Source organism: Oncorhynchus gorbuscha, linkage group LG10 (genome assembly GCF_021184085.1).
Source record: "Oncorhynchus gorbuscha isolate QuinsamMale2020 ecotype Even-year linkage group LG10, OgorEven_v1.0, whole genome shotgun sequence".
NCBI classification, from domain to species: Eukaryota; Metazoa; Chordata; class Actinopteri; order Salmoniformes; family Salmonidae; genus Oncorhynchus; species Oncorhynchus gorbuscha.
In genome coordinates this window covers 96,004,660-96,024,599 of record NC_060182.1, presented here as the reverse complement: position 1 = coordinate 96,024,599, position 19,940 = coordinate 96,004,660, and the positions used below count along the sequence as shown (strand labels likewise).

Genomic DNA, 19,940 nt, shown 5'->3' with positions numbered 1-19,940 from the left:
CCTTCTCTCTCTCCCTCCCCCTTCGCACTCTCTCCCCTTCGCACTCTCTCTCTCCTTATCTCTCTCCCCTTCTCCCTCTCTCCTCTTCTCTCTCTCTCCCCTTCGCTCTCTCTCTCCCCTTCTCTCTCTCTCTCCCCTTCTCTCTCTCTCTCCCCTTCTCTCTCTCTCTCCCTCCCCTTCTCTCTCTCTCTCCCTCCCCTTCGCTCTCCCTCCCCTTCGCTCTCTCTCTCTTATCTCTCTCCCCTTATCTCTCTCCCCTTCTCCCTCTCTCCTCTTCTCCCTCTCTCCTCTTCTCTCTCTCTCCCCTTCGCACTCTCCCCTTCTCTCTCCCCCTTCTCTCTCTCTCTCCCCCCTTCTCTCTCCCCTTCTCTCTCTCTCCCCCTTCTCTCTCCCCTTCTCTCTCTCTCCCCCTTCTCTCTCCCCTTCTCTCTCTCTCCCCCTTCTCTCCCCCTTCTCTCTCTCTCTCCCTCCCCCTTCTCTCTCTCTCCCTCCCCCTTCTCTCTCTCTCTCCCTCCCCCTTCTCTCTCTCTCTCTCCTCCCCCTTCTCTCTCTCTCTCCCTCCCCCTTCTCTCTCTCTCTCCCTCCCCCTTCTCTCACTCTCTCCCTCCCCCTTCTCTCTCTCTCTCTCTCCCCCTTCTCTCTCCCCTTCTCTCTCTCTCCCCTTCTCTCTCCCCTTCTCTCTCTCTCTCCCTCCCCCCCCTTCTCTCTCTCCCTCCCCCTTCTCTCTCTCTCTCCCTCCCCCCTCTCTCTCTCTCCCTCCCCCTCTCTCTCTCTCTCTCTCTCTCTCTCTCTCTCTCTCCCTTCGCACTCTCTCCCCTTCGCACTCTCTCCCCTTCGCACTCTCTCTCCCCTTCGCACTCTCTCTCCCCTTCGCACTCTCTCTCCCCTTCGCACTCTCTCTCCCCTTCGCACTCTCTCTCTCTCTCCCTTCGCACTCTCTCTCCCCTTCACTCTCCCCTTCGCACTCTCTCCCCTTCTCTCTCTTTCCTCTTCTCCCTCTCCCCCTTCTCTCTCTCTCTCCCTCCCCCTTCTCTCTCTCTCTCTCTCCCTCCCCCTTCTCTCTCTCTCCCTCCCCCTTCTCTCTCTCTCTCTCCCTCCCCCTTCTCTCTCTCCCTCCCCCTTCGCACTCTCTCTCCCCCTTCGCACTCTCTCTCCCCTTCGCACTCTCTCCCCTTCGCACTCTCTCCCCTTCGCACTCTCTCCCCTTCTCTCTCTTTCCTCTCTTTCCTCTTCTCCCTCTCTCCCCTTCTCTCTCTTTCCTCTTCTCCCTCTCTCCCCCTCCCCCTTCTCTCTCTCCCTCCCCCTTCGCACTCTCTCCCCTTCGCACTCTCTCTCCCCTTCGCACTCTCTCCCCTTCTCCCTCTCTCCCCTTCTCCCTCTCTCCCCTTCTCTCTCTTTCCTCTCTTTCCTCTTCTCCCTCTCTCCCCTTCTCTCTCTTTCCTCTCTTTCCTCTTCTCCCTCTCTCCCCTTCTCTCTCTTTCCTCTTCTCCCTCTCTCCCCCTCCCCCCTTCTCTCTCTCTCTCCCCCCTTCTCTCTCCCCTTCTCTCTCTCTCCCTTCTCTCTCCCCTTCTCTCTCTCTCCCCCCTCTCTCTCTCTCTCTCCCTCCCCCTTCTCTCTCTCTCTCCCTCCCCCTTCTCTCTCTCTCTCTCCTCCCCCTTCTCTCTCTCTCTCTCTCTCCCCTTCGCACTCTCTCTCTCCCTTCGCACTCTCTCCCCTTCGCACTCTCTCTCCCCTTCCCCGCACTCTCTCTCCCCTTCGCACTCTCTCTCCCCTTCGCACTCTCTCTCCCCTTCGCACTCTCTCTCCCCTTCGCACTCTCTCTCCCCTTCGCACTCTCTCCCCTTCACTCTCCCCTTCGCACTCTCTCCCCCTTCTCTCTCTTTCCTCTTCTCCCTCTCCCCCCTCTCTCTCTCTCTCTCCCTCTCCCCCTTCTCTCTCTCTCTCTCTCCCTCCCCTTCTCTCTCTCTCCCTCTCCCCTTCTCTCTCTCTCTCTCTCCTCTCCCTCCCCCTTCTCTCTCTCCCTCCCCCTTCGCACTCTCTCTCCCCCTTCGCACTCTCCCTCCCCTTCTCTCTCTCCCCTTCGCACTCTCTCTCCCCTTCGCACTCTCTCCCCTTCTCTCCTCTCTCCCCTTCTCCCTCTCTCCCCTTCTCTCTCTTTCCTCTCTTTCTTCTCTTCTCCCTCTCTCCCCTTCTCTCTCTTTCCTCTCTTTCCTCTTCTCCCTCTCTCCCCTTCTCTCTCTTTCCTCTCTTTCCTCTTCTCCCTCTCTCCCCTTCTCTCTCTTTTCCTCTTCTCCCTCTCTCCCCCCTCTCCCCTTCTCTCTCTCCCTCCCCCTTCTCTCTCTTTCTCCCCTTCCTCTTCTCCCTCTCTCTCTCCCCTTCTCCCTCTCTCCCCTTCTCTCTCTCCCTCCCCCTTCGCACTCTCTCCCCTTCTCTCTCTCTCCCCTTCGCACTCTCTCTCTCTCCCCTTCGCACTCTTCTCCCCTTCTCCCTCTCTCCCCTTCTCCCTCTCTCCCCTTCTCTCTCTTTCCTCTCTTTCCTCTTCTCCCTCTCTCCCCTTCTCTCTCTTTCCTCTCTTTCCTCTTCTCCCTCTCTCCCCCCTCTCTTTCTCTCTTTCCTCTTCTCTCTTTCCTCTCTCCCCCTCCCTTCCCCTTTCCTCTTCTCTCTCTCCCTCCCCCTTCTCTCTCTCTCCCCCTTCGCACTCTCTCCCCTTCTCCCCTCTCTCCCCTTCTCCCTCTCTCCCCTTCACACTCTCTCCCCTTCACACTCTCTCCCCTTCTCCCTCTCTCCCCTTCTCTCTCTTTCCTCTTCTCCCTCTCTCCCCTTCTCTCTCTTTCCTCTTCTCCCTCTCTTCTCTCTCTTTCCTCTTCTCCCTCTCTTCTCTCTCTTTCCTCTTCTCCCTCCCTTCTCTCTCTTTCCTCTTCTCCCTCCCTTCTCTCTCTTTCCTCTTCTCCCTCCCCTTCTCTCTCTTTCCTCTTCTCCTCTCTCTCCCTTCTCTCTCTTTCCTCTTCTCCCCTCTCTCCCCTTCTCTCTCTTTCCTCTTCTCCCTCTCTCTCTCTCTCTCTCTTTCTCTCTCTTTCCTCTTCTCCCTCCCCTTCCCTTCTCCTCTCTTTCTCTCTCTTTTCTCCCTCTCTCCCCTTCTCTCTCTTTCCTCTTCTCCTCTCTCTCCCCTTCTCTCTCTTTCCTCTTCTCCCTCTCTCCCCTTCTCTCTCTTTCCTCTTCTCCCTCTCTCCCCTTCTCTCTCTTTCCTCTTCTCCCTCCTCTCCCCCTCTCTCTCTTTCCTCTTCTCCCTCTCTCCCCTTCTCTCTCTTTCCTCTTCTCCCTCTCTCCCCTTCTCTCTCTTTCCTCTTCTCCCTCTCTCCCCTTCTCTCTCTTTCCTCTTCTCCCTCTCTCCCCTTCTCTCTCTTTCCTCTTCTCCCTCTCTCCCCTTCTCTCTCTTTCCTCTTCTCCCTCTCTCCCCTTCTCTCTCTTTCCTCTTCTCCCTCTCTCCCCTTCTCTCTCTTTCCTCTTCTCCCTCTCTCCCCTTCTCTCTCTTTCCTCTTCTCCCTCTCTCCCCTTCTCTCTCTCTTTCTCTCTTCCTCTTCTCCCTCTCTCCCCTTCTCTCTCTTTCCTCTTCTCCCTCTCTCCCCTTCTCTCTCTTTCCTCTTCTCCTCTTCCCCTTCTCTCTCTTTCCTCTTCTCCCTCTCTCCCCTTCTCTCTCTTTCCTTCTCCCTCTCTCCCCTTCTCTCTCTTTCCTCTTCTCCCTCTCTCCCCTTCTCTCTCTTTCCTCTTCTCCCTCTCTCCCCTTCTCTCTCTTTCCTCTTCTCCCTCTCTCCCCTTCTCTCTCTTTCCTCCTCTTCTCCCCCTCTCTCTTTCCTCTTCTCCCTCTCTCCCCTCTTTCCTCTTCTCCCTCTCTCTTTCCTCTTCTCCCTCTCTCCCCTTCCTCTCTTTCCTCTCCTCTCCCCTTCTCTCTTCTCCTCTTCTCTCCCCTTCTCTCTCTTTCCTCTTCTCCCTCTCTCCCCTTCTCTCTCTTTCCTCTTCTCCCTCTCTCCTTCCTTCCTCTTCTCCCTTCTCTCTCTCTTCTCCTCTTCTCCCTCTCTCCCCTTCCTCTTCTCCTCTTCTCCCTCTCTCCCCTCTCCTCTTCTCCCTCTCTCCCCTTCTCTCTCTTTCCTTTCTCTCTTCTCTCTCTTTCCTCTTCTCCCTCTCTCCCCTTCTCTCTCTTTCCTCTTCTCCCTCTCTCCCCTTCCTCTTCTCCCTCTCTCCCCTTCCTCTTCTCCTCCCTCTCTCCCCTTCTCTCTCTTTCCTCTTCTCCCTCTCTCTTTCCTCTTCTCCCTCTCTCTTTCCTCTTCTCCCTCTCTCTTTCCTCTTCTCCCTCTCTCCCCTTCCTCTTCTCCCTCTCTCCCCTTCCTCTTCTCCCTCTCTCCCCCTTCTCTCTCTTTCCTCTTTCCTCTCCCTCTCTCCCTTCTCTCTCTTTCCTCTTCTCCCTCTCTCCCCTTCCTTTCCTCTTCCCCTCTCTCTCTCCTCTCTCTCTTTCCTCTTCTCCCTCTCCCCTTCCTCTTCTCCCTCTCTCCCCTTCCTCTTCTCCCTCTCTCCCCTTCTCTCTCTTTCCTCTTCTCCCTCTCTCCCCTTCTCTCTCTTTCCTCTTCTCCCTCTCTCCCCTTCCTCTTCTCCCTCTCTCCCCTTCCTCTTCTCCCTCTCTCCCCTTCTCTCTCTTTCCTCTTCTCCCTCTCTCCCCTTCTCTCTCTTTCCTCTTCTCCCTCTCTCTCTCTTTCCTCTTCTCCCTCTCTCTCTCTTTCCCCATGTCAGTGAAGTGGGAGGGACTGATGATCTGAATACATCATGCTAATTAGTGGTTCAGACTGTAGAGACATTCACATTATTAAAGTTAGAGGTCCCCCTACAGTCCATGATGAGACCATCAGCTCTTTACATTATATTCTATCCTATAGAGCTCACCAGCTTGTAGTCTGTCACGGTTTTCTTTAGGCGAAGTGGAGGCAGACCAAAATGCAGCGTGATTTAACTTTAATAAAGTAGCGCGGTTGTTATTCATTGTTCTTTAATAAAGAAACTGAACACGAATAAACTAACAAAACAACAAACGTGGAAAAACCTAAAACAGTCCTATCTGGTGTAAAACACAGAGACAGGAACAATCACCCACCAACACACAGTGAAACCTAAAACAGTCCTATCTGGTGCAAAACACAGAGACAGGAACAATCACCCACAAACACACAGTGAAACCTAAAACAGTCCTATCTGGTGTAAAACACAGAGACAGGAACAATCACCCACCAACACACAGTGAAACCTAAAACAGTCCTATCTGGTGCAAAACACAGAGACAGGAACAATCACCCACAAACACACAGTGAAACCTAAAACAGTCCTATCTGGTGCAAAACACAGAGACAGGAACAATCACCCACAAACACACAGTGAAACCTAAAACACAGAGACAGGAACAATCACCCACAAACACACAGGGAAACCTAAAACAGTCCTATCTGGTGCAAAACACAGAGACAGGAACAATCACCCACCAACACACAGTGAAACCTAAAACAGTCCTATCTGGTGCAAAACACAGAGACAGGAACAATCACCCACAAACACACAGTGAAACCTAAAACAGTCCTATCTGGTGCAAACCACAGAGACAGGAACAATCACCCACCAACACACAGTGAAACCTAAAACACAGAGACAGGAACAATCACCCACAAACACACAGGGAAACCCAGGCTACCTATGTATGGTTCCCAATCAAAGACAATGACTAACACCTGCCTCTGATTGAGAACCATATCAGGCCAGACATAGAAATAGACAAACAAGACATCCAACATAGAATGCCCACTCAGATCACACACTGACCAACCAAAACATAGAAACATACAAAGCAAACTATGGTCAGGGTGTGACATAGTCCTAAAACACAGAAATGAGTCAGCATTTTCTACCTCTGGTTTGTTGACCATTGCTATGGGAGAAATGAAGGGGGGAATAATGGGGTTTTGGGATATAAGGTCTGAAGTTAAAACAGGCTTTGGAGATCTTACATGTTTTGTTCTGTGGAATATCTTAAAACCTTTCTGGGCTAGGCTCTAGTTTCCTGAACTTCAGTAAATCAGTCTTTTGGCGTGCGAGCAGATGTTGCGCTAACGAATTTTCCCATTGAACATACTTCTTTCCGTATGAAATATTATAGTTTATTTACATTTTAGATAGATGAATAGAAACATCGTTTGACTTGTTTGGACAAAGTTTAGTGGTTGCTTTTTGGACTCCTTTGTCTGTCTGTTTAGAATTACTGAAATCAATGCTGCCAACTAAACTGACTTTTTGGGATATAAAGAAGGATTTTATCGAATAACACAACCATTCATGTTGTAGCTGGGACCTTTGGGATTGCAAACAGAGGAAGATCTTCAGAGGTAAGTGATTTCTTTTATTGCTATTTGTGATTTTGTGAAGCTTGTGCTGGTTGAAAAATATGTTGATGTGGGGCGCCGTCAACAGACAATTGCATGGTATGCTTTCGCCGTAAAATATTTTTGGAATCTGACAACGCAGTTAGATTTAAAAGAAGTTAAGCTTTTAAATGATATTAGACACTTGTATGTTCATTAATGTTTAATATTACAAATATTTATTTGAATTTAATTGAGCGCCCTCCAATTTCACAGGATGTTGTCGGCTTTGTCCCGGGACACCTAGCCCTAATTAGCAATCAGTGCTATGGCAAACATAACCATATAACCTGCATACAGATTAATATGAAGGGATTTAATACAAAGACCAATATTATTAATATGAATAGTAAAGAGAAATGGTCCCAAAACTGAGCCCTGTGGTACACCTAATATTCAGGAAACTAGAGTCAATACCATCAGAACGCACACGTTGTGCATCATCTAAAACAAGTATAACAGCTGAAACAGCATTGCCAAATATATTAGAGAAAACATATAGGAATCTCATTGGTGTACAAACACCCCACCCAGCATATTATCGACCAATTAATAAAATGTTGTCATGCTGCGTCACGCAGTTGCTAAACTAACCATCACACAATCCCTTCTAAAAGTCAGGATATGTGTCGACAAACTGTCCTATTTCCCTCAAAATTATGTAATGTCACGATTCCAAAGCTATACAATATTAGAGATATCCAGTCTATTATCTGTAATGTTGTTCTTCTTGTTGATGAAATTCATGCTTATGTATACCCCATCATGGTAGATATCCCAGCTAGCACTGTGGATCTGGGTCGATTCCAGCCGAGAGTCAGACTCGGCCGACGTCATGTGGCTAGGATGCGGAGGTTGAGCTCGGGACAATTCCGGTGTGAGTTATCTGGCCCAAATGTATTACTTGGTTCTTGGGGCGATTGTGGCTTCACTCTGACAGATGATTAAACGGGCTGCTTTATATAATTTACATTTCATTATTTATTTTTCCATATTTGCTCATTGTTTCTGTGCAGAAAAAATACAATTAACATTTAAATGAAATTCTTTAAGAGGCCTGTGTAGTATTTAGGCATTTTGATACTTTGTGCAAGACAATTGATAAGCATTAAGAACTTTGTGGATGGAGCCTCCCGAGTGGTGCAGCGGTCTAGGACACTGCATCGTAGTGCAAACATCGTTGCTACAGATGCTGGTTCGAGACCCGTGCCAGTCACGACTGGGTGACCTGTGAGGATACGCACAATTTGCTCAGCGTCGTCCTAGTTATTGGAGGGTTTGGACGGCAGGGATGTCCTTGTCCCATCGCACTACAGTGACACCTGTGGTGGGCCGGGCACATGCACGCTGAGATGAGTATAATATGTATGTACAAAATAGCAATATTTAAAATGACTAAGTCGAGTAATATTGTATACATTTTTTTATTTTTGTTGTGTCGCTTCTGGGGAGATTCTGGTAAGATGCTGGCAAAGTTGGCTGAATTCTGGTAGAAAGACATTGCACTTGGGCTGATTCCTCATTGCTAGCTGGGAAATCAGAGCAGCTTCAGTCTCCAGGTCTACCCCACCCACCAGCTGGTGAGTGTTTTGGCTTTGAATCAGAGTCAGATACAGTGTGACGTTAATACAGGTGTGATTAGTCTGCAGTACACCAGGGAGGAGGTTTTTGTAGAGCAGAGAGGGAGATCTGATGCACTGTGTAAACTAGCAGCACAGTAATACACAGCACTGCTATTTGGAGTTAGTTGTTTGATGGTTAAGGTGCTGGTACCACCTGCATTAGCATCTCCTTCTATATCAAATCCAGCCTCAGGATATCCAGATGTCCCTATCATGTATCCTAATAGCACTAATTCTCTGTAGTTGGATTGCTTGTACCAGAGGATACGATCATAGCCTGATATACTATGTGAACACTCCATCTTAGCCGACTTCCCTGGTTCTTGTACAGGGATACAGGACTCTGGTGAACCTGGTTACTGAGAGAAGAACCTTTAGGGGGAGAGAGAGAGAGAGAGAGAGAGAGAGAGAGAGAGAGAGAGAGAGAGAGAGAGAGAGAGAGAGAGAGAGAGAGAGAAGAGGTGAATCAACAGATATAGAAACATATTCACTTGAAACATAAAAAACGATCAAATGAGGATATTATTAGTTGGTGAAATCAGTGATCTGAATACCTGCAGCCCAGGCTGTGTAACCCATGGTGATGGAGATAAGAATTCTGATCATGTTGACTCACTGTTAAGGAGACAGAAAGAATGAGACAGACAAACCACTCCACATGAATTAGAGGAGGCTTCTCATCAACTCATCTCAGTGATCTTATAGAGGGATGCTGCCTCCTTATGAGAACATCTAAACCATCAGAGACCTGAGATGAACCCTGCAGGAGGAGTCTATGTGGGACAGGAAGCAGGGTTTAGTAGAACAGAGAGGGAGATCTGATGCACTGATATCTGGAGGTAGTTGATTGATGGTTAAAGGAAATATTCACCCATTCTGAATGTTCTATGATTTTATCTCTGAGTGAGGTCCTATCGATGCCATGGGTCATTTCATGTCTTAATGTGTATCTGAGTTGTTGGCATTCAAGCAGGCAGATATTCGCTCAGTGATCACTTGGCTACACAGCTGATGCCTTCCGGACTCTTCCCCAACACTGCATGAACTACACTAGTCCACCGGATCCTTGCAGTAAACATTGGACCTTTGCATCGGATCATCGCTGCTAGCTAGCTGCTACCGAGAGGCTATAGTGGCTAACGCCCCTGTCCTGAAGCTACCACCAGTTAGCTGTGAGCCAGGCGCATCTCTCGGCTAGCAAACTAAATTACTACAACCACATTACTTCTTTCGGCAAAGACCACAACTGGTCTGCCGACGTAACTCCATCCTCTGTGCCCCCAACCGGCCTTTGCCAGACGTCGGAGCAGGCGCTTCTACTAGCCCCGGCCTGCTAACTTTAAACGCTGTGTCTCAGCTTGCTAGGTAGTAGACGTGGGAGCAGGTGCTTCTACTAGCCCCAGTCTGCTAACTTTAAACGCTGTGTCTCCAGCTTGCTAGTTAGTAACAACAACCCAGCGGCTTCCCTGTTCCATCTATTGCTGTTCACTGGACCCTATGATCACTTGGCTACATAGCTGATGGCTGCTGGACTGTTCATTAATCACAGTACTCCATTTGTTCATTTTTTGTTGATCTGTTGCCCCTTGCCCCAAGCTCAGGCCCTGTGTGTAGTTAACAGACCCTCTCTGCCCATTCATCTCCAGACAGCACAGGCCCTTGCTGTCTCTGCCTGGCCGGTTCCCCTCTTTCCACTGGGATTCTCTGCCTCTAACCCTATTACAGGGGCTGAGTCACTGGCTTACTGGTGCTCTTTCATCCCGTCCCTAGGAGGGGTGCGTCACTTGAGTGGGTTGAGTCAATGATGTGATCTTCCTGTCTGGGTTGGCGCCCCCCCTTGGGTCATGCCGTGGCGGAGATCTATCTGGGCTATACCCGGCCTTGTCTCAGGATGGTAAGTTGGTGGTTGAAGATATCCCTCTAGTGGTGTGGGGGCTGTGCTTTGGCAAAGTGGGTGGGGTTATATCCTTCCTGTTTGGCCCTGTCCGGGGGTATCATCGGATGGGGCCACAGTGTCTCCTGACCCCTCCTGTCTCAGCCTCCAGTATTTATGCTGCAGTAGTTAATGTGTCGGGGGGCTAGGGTCAGTTTGTTATCTTTGGAGTACTTCTCCTGTCCTATCCGGTGTCCTGCGTGAATTTAAGTATGCGCTCTCTAATTCTCTCTTCCTTTCTTTCTTTCTCTCTCTCGGAGGACCTGAGCCCTAGGACCATGCCTCAGGACTACCTGACATGATGACTCCTTGCTGTCCCCAGTCCACCTGGCCGTGCTGCTGCTCCAGTTTCAACTGTTCTGCCTTATTATTATTATTGGACCATGCTGGTCATTTATGAACATTTGAACATCTTGGCCATGTCTGTTATAATCTCCACCCGGCACAGCCAGAAGAGGACTGGCCACCCCACATAGCCTGGTTCCTCTCTAGGTTTCTTCCAAGGTTTTGGCCTTTCTAGGGAGTTTTTCCCAGCCACCGTGCTTCTACACCTGCATTGCTTGCTGTTTGGGGTTTTAGGCTGGGTTTCTGTAAAGCACTTTGAGATATCAGCTGATGTACGAAGGACTTTATTATCCTTGTCTTAGCTGATTAGCTGCTGTTGTCTTACCCGTTGTTGTCTGAGCTAGCTCTCCCAATCAACACCTGTGATTGCTTTATGCCTCCTATTATGTCTCTCTTAAATGTCAATATGCCTTGAAAATTGTCCTTTAGGAGAGTTATCATTGTTTTAGATTACTGCGGAGCCCCTAGTCCCACTCAGCATGATACCTCCTTTGTCCCACGTCCCAGCCATCCTCAGGTCTCTACTACTCAGCCATCCTCAGGTCTCTACTACTCAGCCATCCTCAGGTCTCTACTACTCAGCCATCCTCAGGTCTCTACTACTCAGCCATCCTCAGGTCTCTACTACTCAGCCATCCTCAGGTCTCTACCACTGAGCCATCCTCAGGTCTCTACTACTCAGCCATCCTCAGGTCTCTACTACTCAGCCATCCTCAGGTCTCTACTACTCAGCCATCCTCAGGTCTCTACTACTCAGCCATCCTCAGGTCTCTACTACTCAGCCATCCTCAGGTCTCTACTACTCAGCCATCCTCAGGTCTCTACTACTCAGCCATCCTCAGGTCTCTACTACTCAGCCATCCTCAGGTCTCTACTACTCAGCCATCCTCAGGTCTCTACTATTCAGCCATCCTCAGGTCTCTACCACTCAGCCATCCTCAGGTCTCTACTACTCAGCCATCCTCATGTCTCTACTACTCAGCCATCCTCATGTCTCTACTACTCAGCCATCCTCATGTCTCTACTACTCAGCCATCCTCATGTCTCTACTACTCAGCCATCCTCAGGTCTCTACTACTCAGCCATCCTCAGGTCTCTACTACTCAGCCATCCTCAGGTCTCTACTACTCAGCCATCCTCAGGTCTCTACTACTCAGCCATCCTCATGTCTCTACTACTCAGCCATCCTCAGGTCTCTACTACTCAGCCATCCTCAGGTCTCTACTACTCAGCCATCCTCATGTCTCTACTACTCAGCCATCCTCAGGTCTCTACTACTCAGCCATCCTCAGGTCTCTACCACTCAGCCACACACACTGATACTGACATACACATATACACACACACTCATTCACCCATGCTCAGTCACTCAATACAGTATGTAAGTCTTGTATCTGATCATGTCTGGACAGAGAAAGTATGAGGGCCCTCCCATACCACATTCCCTGATCCCCAGGGCCCTCCCACACCAAATTCCCTGGCCCAGGCTCCCTAGGTCCCTCCCATTCCACATTCCCCAGGCCACCTAGAGCCCTCCAACACCACCGGCCCTGTCTCAGACCCCATAGGGCCCTCCCATACCACCGGCCATGTCTCAGACCCCCTAGGGCACTCCCATACCCCCGGCCCTGTCTCAGACCCCATAGGGCCCTCCCATACCCCCGGCCATGTCTCAGACCCCCTAGGGCACTCCCATACCCCCGGCCATGTCTCAGACCCCCTACGGCTCTCCCATACTCCCGGCCCTGTCTCAGACCCCATAGGGCCCTCCCATACCACCAGCCATGTCTCAGACCCCCTACGGCCCTCCCATACCACAAGCATCTTCTAAATGTGTGTTGAGAAATACTCCCTCCTGGTGGAGAAGTGAGGAAATGCACCTAAACCATCTAAACAAGCCACTTATAACAGTATCATTACCATCTGTCTGATATCTAATGGTTCAGAGCAAAGTCTTGTTGAAGTGGTTGAAGACAGGTGCAGGTGTATAGAGCTGTAGTCAGTATTATATGAGAGGATCAGAGAGGGTTTTTGTAGAGGAGAGAGGGTATAGTGAAACACTGTGCTTCACTAGCAGCACAGAAATACACTGCACTGTCTTCAGCTTCTGTCACTTTGGAAAAATGTAGATACGCCATTTTATTAGCTGCAGCATCTCCACTGACATCAAAACGCCCTTTAAAGGAATCTTCCACCGTTGGACTGGTGTATCTCACATACCCAATGAGTTTCAGACCAGTGTTTTGGGCTGACTGTTGGTACCACAGTATCATGTTGTAATCTGAAACAGTGTGGCTGCAGGTGAGATTGACTTTGTCTTCAGGTCCTTTTAGTATTGCAGTAGGAGTCTGGTGAACTTTGTCTGTTTTTGACAGCCCTATGGATGAAAACAGACCATATGAAATATACAGTATTATTAGCATATTGACAGCAATATATTTCAGTAGTAAATCTATCTTTCATGAGGGATTTAGTACCTGTCACCCATAGTGGTAGAGTTGCTACATGTATGAGAAGCTTGATCATGTTGATGGTTCTGGAGAGAAGAGTCACATGGACAAGGAGAAAGGGTTTTCAGATAGTCAGAGATGTCATGTCATCTAGTGGGAGTGTCAAATGTATAACAACATCCCAAATGGCACCCTATTCCCTTTCTAGTGCACTACTTTAGACCAGAGCCCATAGGGGGGAGAGGAGAACAAGCCAATAGAGAAGGGGAGCTGAACTGAGCTGCCGGAGGGGAAGGAAATGACATCACTTTGACGTCAGAACTTGTGTTGATATTCAAGCAGATCCCTTGTTCACCTACAGGTCTCCTGTTCAACGTTAAGGTGTATTGTGGAACATACCGGTATCTACATCATTAAAGGATTTGTCTTTTTATATAGATAGAAATGGAGTAATGGAATTTGACATTGTAACATTGCATAATGTATGTTAATGAGTGGTGACACTAAACTGTAAATACTGGTATACTGTACGAGGACAGATATCACCTTATGCCATCATCCATCTGTGTTTATTCATTGGCACTGAGTCAAAGTCAAACCTCAGATGCAGGTGTTCTGAGCCGTGGTCTAATATTACCATCAGACAGGGTTTTAGTAGAGAACAGGAGGAAGTCTACATCACTGTGTTGGCTGGCTGCACGGTAATAAACTGCACTGTGTTCAGGTCCTCTCAGACTCACTAGATGAAGATAAGCCTCTTTCCCACCATCTCCACTCACATTGAAGTGCTTTTCAAATGATTTCTCCATGGTTATTGACTTGTAATTTGCATAACCAATGAGTTTCATAGCAGTGTCTCCTGCTGACTGTTTGTACCATAGTATCACGTAGTAGTTAGCGATCGTATGGCTGCAGGTGAGTTGAACGTCTCCTCCAGGACCTTCTGTTAGTGCCACAGGCCTCTGATGAACCATGCTACTAAACAACTGCCCTGTGGACACAGCGAGGGAGGGAGAGAGAGGGGAGAGAAGGTGACAGAGAAACAGAGGAGAGATGGAGAGAGGAGAGAAGGTGAGAAAGATGGAGCAAGAGAAATGAGTTTTTATTCAGTTTGATGACATTCGTAGTATCGTTTTGCTTCTCATCGTAAGTGATTTAATACCTGTCACCCAGAGTGGTAGAGCTGCCAGGTGAATCAGAACTCTGAACATCATGATGAAGAAAAAGATAATGATGAAGATGATGAATATGCTGAGGAACACAATGATGATGTGATATGAGTGTCTCCTGGATGAAGCTCTGAGGTGAAAGGAGATTGGCTGATGTAGTAGCATGTTTCCTTCAGGGTGGTGGATAGTGACAGTGTTAGAGGGAGTGTCAGGAAGCCTGTACTGTAAAGCTTGCTCATAGGACCTCACTGTGAACATGACTGATTACATGATCATGACAATGAACCCATCAGACATTAGAACAACTAGAGTTAGAGGTCCCCCTACAGTATGTGATGAGACCATCAGACATTAGAACAACTAGAGTTAGAGGTCCCCTACAGTATGTGATGAGACCATCAGACATTAGAACAACTAGAGTTAGAGGTCCCCTACAGTATGTGATGAGACCATCAGACATTAGAACAACTAGAGTTAGAGGTCCCCTACAGTATGTGATGAGACCATCAGACATTAGAACAACTAGAGTTAGAGGTCCCCCTACAGTATGTGATGAGACCATCAGACATTAGAAGAACTAGAGTTAGAGGTCCCCTACAGTATGTGATGAGACCATCAGACATTAGAAGAACTAGAGTTAGAGGTCCCCTACAGTATGTGATGAGACCATCAGACATTAGAAGAACTAGAGTTAGAGGTCCCCTACAGTATGTGATGAGACCATCAGACATTAGAACAACTAGAGTTAGAGGTCCCCTACAGTATGTGATGAGACCATCAGACATTAGAAGAACTAGAGTTAGAGGTCCCCTACAGTATGTGATGAGACCATCAGACATTAGAAGAACTAGAGTTAGAGGTCCCCCTACAGTATGTGATGAGACCATCAGACATTAGAACAACTAGAGTTAGAGGTCCCCCTACAGTATGTGATGAGACCATCAGACATTAGAACAACTAGAGTTAGAGGTCCCCTACAGTATGTGATGAGACCATCAGACATTAGAACAACTAGAGTTAGAGGTCCCCTACAGTATGTGATGAGACCATCAGACATTAGAACAACTAGAGTTAGAGGTCCCCCTACAGTATGTGATGAGACCATCAGACATTAGAACAACTAGAGTTAGAGGTCCCCTACAGTATGTGATGAGACCATCAGACATTAGAACAACTAGAGTTAGAGGTCCCCTACAGTATGTGATGAGACCATTAGAACAACTAGAGTTAGAGGTCCCCCTACAGTATGTGATGAGACCATCAGACATTAGAACAACTAGAGTTAGAGGTCCCCTACAGTATGTGATGAGACCATCAGACATTAGAACAACTAGAGTTAGAGGTCCCCCTACAGTATGTGATGAGACCATCAGACATTAGAACAACTAGAGTTAGAGGTCCCCTACAGTATGTGATGAGACCATCAGACATTAGAACAACTAGAGTTAGAGGTCCCCTACAGTATGTGATGAGACCATCAGACATTAGAACAACTAGAGTTAGAGGTCCCCTACAGTATGTGATGAGACCATCAGACATTAGAACAACTAGAGTTAGAGGTCCCCTACAGTATGTGATGAGACCATCAGACATTAGAACAACTAGAGTTAGAGGTCCCCTACAGTATGTGATGAGACCATCAGACATTAGAACAACTAGAGTTAGAGGTCCCCTACAGTATGTGATGAGACCATCAGACATTAGAACAACTATAGTTAGAGGTCCCCTACAGTATGTGATGAGACCATTAGACATTAGAAGAACTAGAGTTAGAGGTCCCCCTACAGTATGTGATGAGACCATCAGACATTAGAAGAACTAGAGTTAGAGGTCCCCTACAGTATGTGATGAGACCATCAGACATTAGAACAACTAGAGTTAGAGGTCCCCTACAGTATGTGATGAGACCATCAGACATTAGAACAACTAGAGTTAGAGGTCCCCTACAGTATGTGATGAGACCATCAGACATTAGAACAACTAGAGTTAGAGGTCCCCTACAGTATGTGATGAGACCATCAGACATTAGAACAACTAGAGTTAGAGGTCCCCTACAGTATGTGATGAGACCATCAGACATTAGAACAACTAGAGTTAGAGGTCCCCTACAGTATGTGATGAGACCATCAGACATTAGAACAACTAGAGTTAGAGGTCCCCTACAGTATGTGATGAGACCATCAGACATTAGAACAACTAGAGTTAGAGGTCCCCCTACAGTATGTGATGAGACCATTAGACATTAGAAGAACTAGAGTTAGAGGTCCCCCTACAGTATGTGATGAGACCATCAGACATTAGAAGAACTAGAGTTAGAGGTCCCCTACAGTATGTGATGAGACCATCAGACATTAGAAGAACTAGAGTTAGAGGTCCCCTACAGTATGTGATGAGACCATCAGACATTAGAAGAACTAGAGTTAGAGGTCCCCTACAGTATGTGATGAGACCATCAGACATTAGAACAACTAGAGTTAGAGGTCCCCCTACAGTATGTGATGAGACCATCAGACATTAGAACAACTAGAGTTAGAGGTCCCCTACAGTATGTGATGAAACCATTAGAAGAACTAGAGTTAGAGGTCCCCTACAGTATGTGATGAGACCATCAGACATTAGAAGAACTATAGTTAGAGGTCCCCTACAGTATGTGATGAGACCATCAGACATTAGAACAACTAGAGTTAGAGGTCCCCTACAGTATGTGATGAGACCATCAGACATTAGAAGAACTAGAGTTAGAGGTCCCCCTACAGTATGTGATGAGACCATCAGACATTAGAAGAACTATAGTTAGAGGTCCCCTACAGTATGTGATGAGACCATCAGACATTAGAACAACTAGAGTTAGAGGTCCCCCTACAGTATGTGATGAGACCATCAGACATTAGAACAACTAGAGTTAGAGGTCCCCTACAGTATGTGATGAAACCATTAGAAGAACTAGAGTTAGAGGTCCCCCTACAGTATGTGATGAGACCATTAGACATTAGAAGAACTATAGTTAGAGGTCCCCTACAGTATGTGATGAGACCATTAGACATTAGAAGAACTATAGTTAGAGGTCCCCTACAGTATGTGATGAGACCATTAGACATTAGAAGAACTATAGTTAGAGGTCCCCTACAGTATGTGATGAGACCATTAGACATTAGAAGAACTAGAGTTAGAGGTCCCCTACAGTATGTGATGAGACCATTAGAAGAACTAGAGTTAGAGGTCCCCTACAGTATGTGATGAGACCATCAGACATTAGAAGAACTATAGTTAGAGGTCCCCTACAGTATGTGATGAGACCATTAGACATTAGAAGAACTATAGTTAGAGGTCCCCCTACAGTATGTGATGAAACCATCTCTTTACATGTTATATTACATCCTATTGAAATACTGGGGGTTTTGTGCAGCTGTACTTGTTGTCTGTATCACGGTGTTGACTCACAGCACAGAAGTACATTCCACTGTCTCCTGTCTCCAACTTCTTCACTGTGAAAGATCCACTCTTAGCTGTAGTTTTAACTTTTGCATATTTGTCTTCACTGAAGGCTCCATAGTCTGGTATGTTATAAGTACTTGTGTAAACTACCTGCTTCATTCCCTCTCCTGGAAGCTGTCTGTACCAGTACATCTGGTAGTAGCTAGATCCCTTAGTGTGACTGCAGTTCATCTGAGCATCACTTTCTTTGAGTTCCCAGAGTATGGTGGGTGTCTGAGTGACTTCACTCCCCTCAACAAGACCTGTAAGGACACAGTGAGAATGAAATCAATAGAGTTAGGTACAGTTAGACCTGAATACATCAAGACCCAGGCACATATGCTTGGAAACATCAATATCAATAACTAGAGAAGTCATTCATTGTAAATAAGAATTTTGTTCTTAACTTTCCTGGTTAAATAAATGAAACATTATGAAACTGTACCTGCAGCACAGAGCAGTGAGACAGTAACAGAGAAAAGCAATGTGCACATGTTTGATCACGTTATATGTGAGAGTGCTGGAAAGAGTCTGGTATCAATGTATATAAAACAAGAGGAGTGTCACATAGATGAATAGATGACAATCAGTAGACCACGGCAGGTTCCACCATATTCAACATGTCAGTGAAGTGGGAGGGACTGATGATCTGAATACATCATGCTAATTAGTGGTTCAGACTGTAGAGACATTCACATTATTAAAGTTAGAGGTCCCCCTACAGTCCATGATGAGACCATCAGCTCTTTACATATTATATTCTATCCTATAGAGCTCGGGAGCTGGTAGTCCTAAAACACTGAAATGAGTCAGCATTTTCTACCTCTGGTTTGTTGACCATTGCTATGGTAGAAATGAAGGGGAAAATAAAGGGGTTTTGGAAATCAACAGACAATTGCATGGTATGCTTTCGCCATAAATTATTTTTGAAATCTGAAAACGCAGTTAGATTAAAAATAAGTTAAGCTTTTAAATGATATAAGACACTTGTATGGTCATGTATGTTTAATATTATAAATATTTACTTGAATTGCGCGCCCTCCAATTTCACTGGATGTTGTCGGCTTTGTCCCGGGACACCTAGCCCTAATTGACAATCAGTGCTATGGAAAACAACCATATCATCTACATACAGATTAATATGAAGGGATTTAATACAAAGACCAATATTATTAATATGAAGAGTAAAGAGAAATGGTCCCAAGGCTGAGCCCTGTGGTACACCTAATATCCAGGAAACTAGACTCAACACCATCAGAACGTACACATTGTGTCCTGTCTGTCAGATAGTTCTTAAACCATTTGCAAGACTTATTGTCCAGGCCCATTTCAGACAGGTTTTGAATGAGTAGGGAATGTTCAATGGTGTTGAATGCCTTGGAAAAGTCTAGAAATATGGCAGCACAATGACATTTATGACCTAGGCAATTTAAAACATCATCTTAAACAAGTATAACAGCTGAAACAGCATTGCCAAATATATTAGAGAAAGGAGATCTCATTGGTATACAAAACACCCCACCCAGCATATTATCGTCCAATTAATAAAATGTTGTCATGCTGCGTCACGCAGTTGCTAAACTAACCATCACACAATCCCTTCTCAAAGTTGGGATATGAGTCGAGAAAATGTCCTATTTTCCTCAAAAGTACATATTGTCATGATCCCAAAGCAATACAATATTAGAGATATCAAGTTTATTATCTGCAATGTGGTACTTCTTGTTGATGAAATTCATGCTTATGTATACCCCATCATGGTAGATATCCCAGCTAACACAGTGGATCTGGGCCGATTCTGCCTGAGATTTAAACTCGGCCGACGTCATGTGGCCCGAGTCTGGGCCGCCTTCGGCAGTATTACTTATGGCTAGGATGCGGGGATTGAGATCAGGACGATTCCGGTGTGAGTTATCTGGCCCAAATGTATTACTTGGTTCTTGGGCCGATTGTGGTGAGAGTTATCTGGCCCAAATGTATTACTTGGGGCTCGGGACGATTCCGGTGTGAGTAATCTGGCCCAAATGTATTACTTGGGGCTCGGGCCGATTGTAGCTTCTCTCTGACAGATGATTACATGGGCTGCTGTATATAATTTACCTTTCAATATTTATTTTTCCATATTTTCTCATTGTTTCTGTGATCAAAAAATACAATTATAATTTAAATTAAATTCTTTAAAAGTCCTGTGTTGTATTTTAGTATTTTGATATTACTGCAAGACAATTGATAAGCATTAAGAACTTTGTGGATGGAGCCTCCGGAGTGGTGCAGAGGTCTAAAAGACATAAGGTTTCTACAGATGCTGGTTTGAGACCCGGCGGCCACCAGGGGACCCATGAGGTGACGCACAATTGGCTCAGTGTTGTCCAAGTTAGGGGAGGGTTTGGCCGGCGGGGATATCCTTGTCCCATCACGCTGTAGTGACTCCTGTGAGCACACTGACACATTCACCACGGAAATGTTGCTTCCTAAGAACAAACAATATTTTTTGT

The 19,940-nt window shown here is 46.8% G+C and overlaps 1 gene segment (V, D, J or C); it reads right to left on the bottom strand.

Annotated features, from left to right (window-relative positions):
- The window catches only part of LOC124046810, a 56,248-nt gene extending 38,309 nt beyond the window's left edge, over window positions 1-17,939 (bottom strand). The window contains 2 exon segments of the C gene segment in view: window positions 17,406-17,708; window positions 17,891-17,939. Coding sequence covers window positions 17,406-17,708; window positions 17,891-17,939 — 352 coding nt within the window.
- Window positions 17,940-19,940: the final 2,001 nt, after the last annotated feature.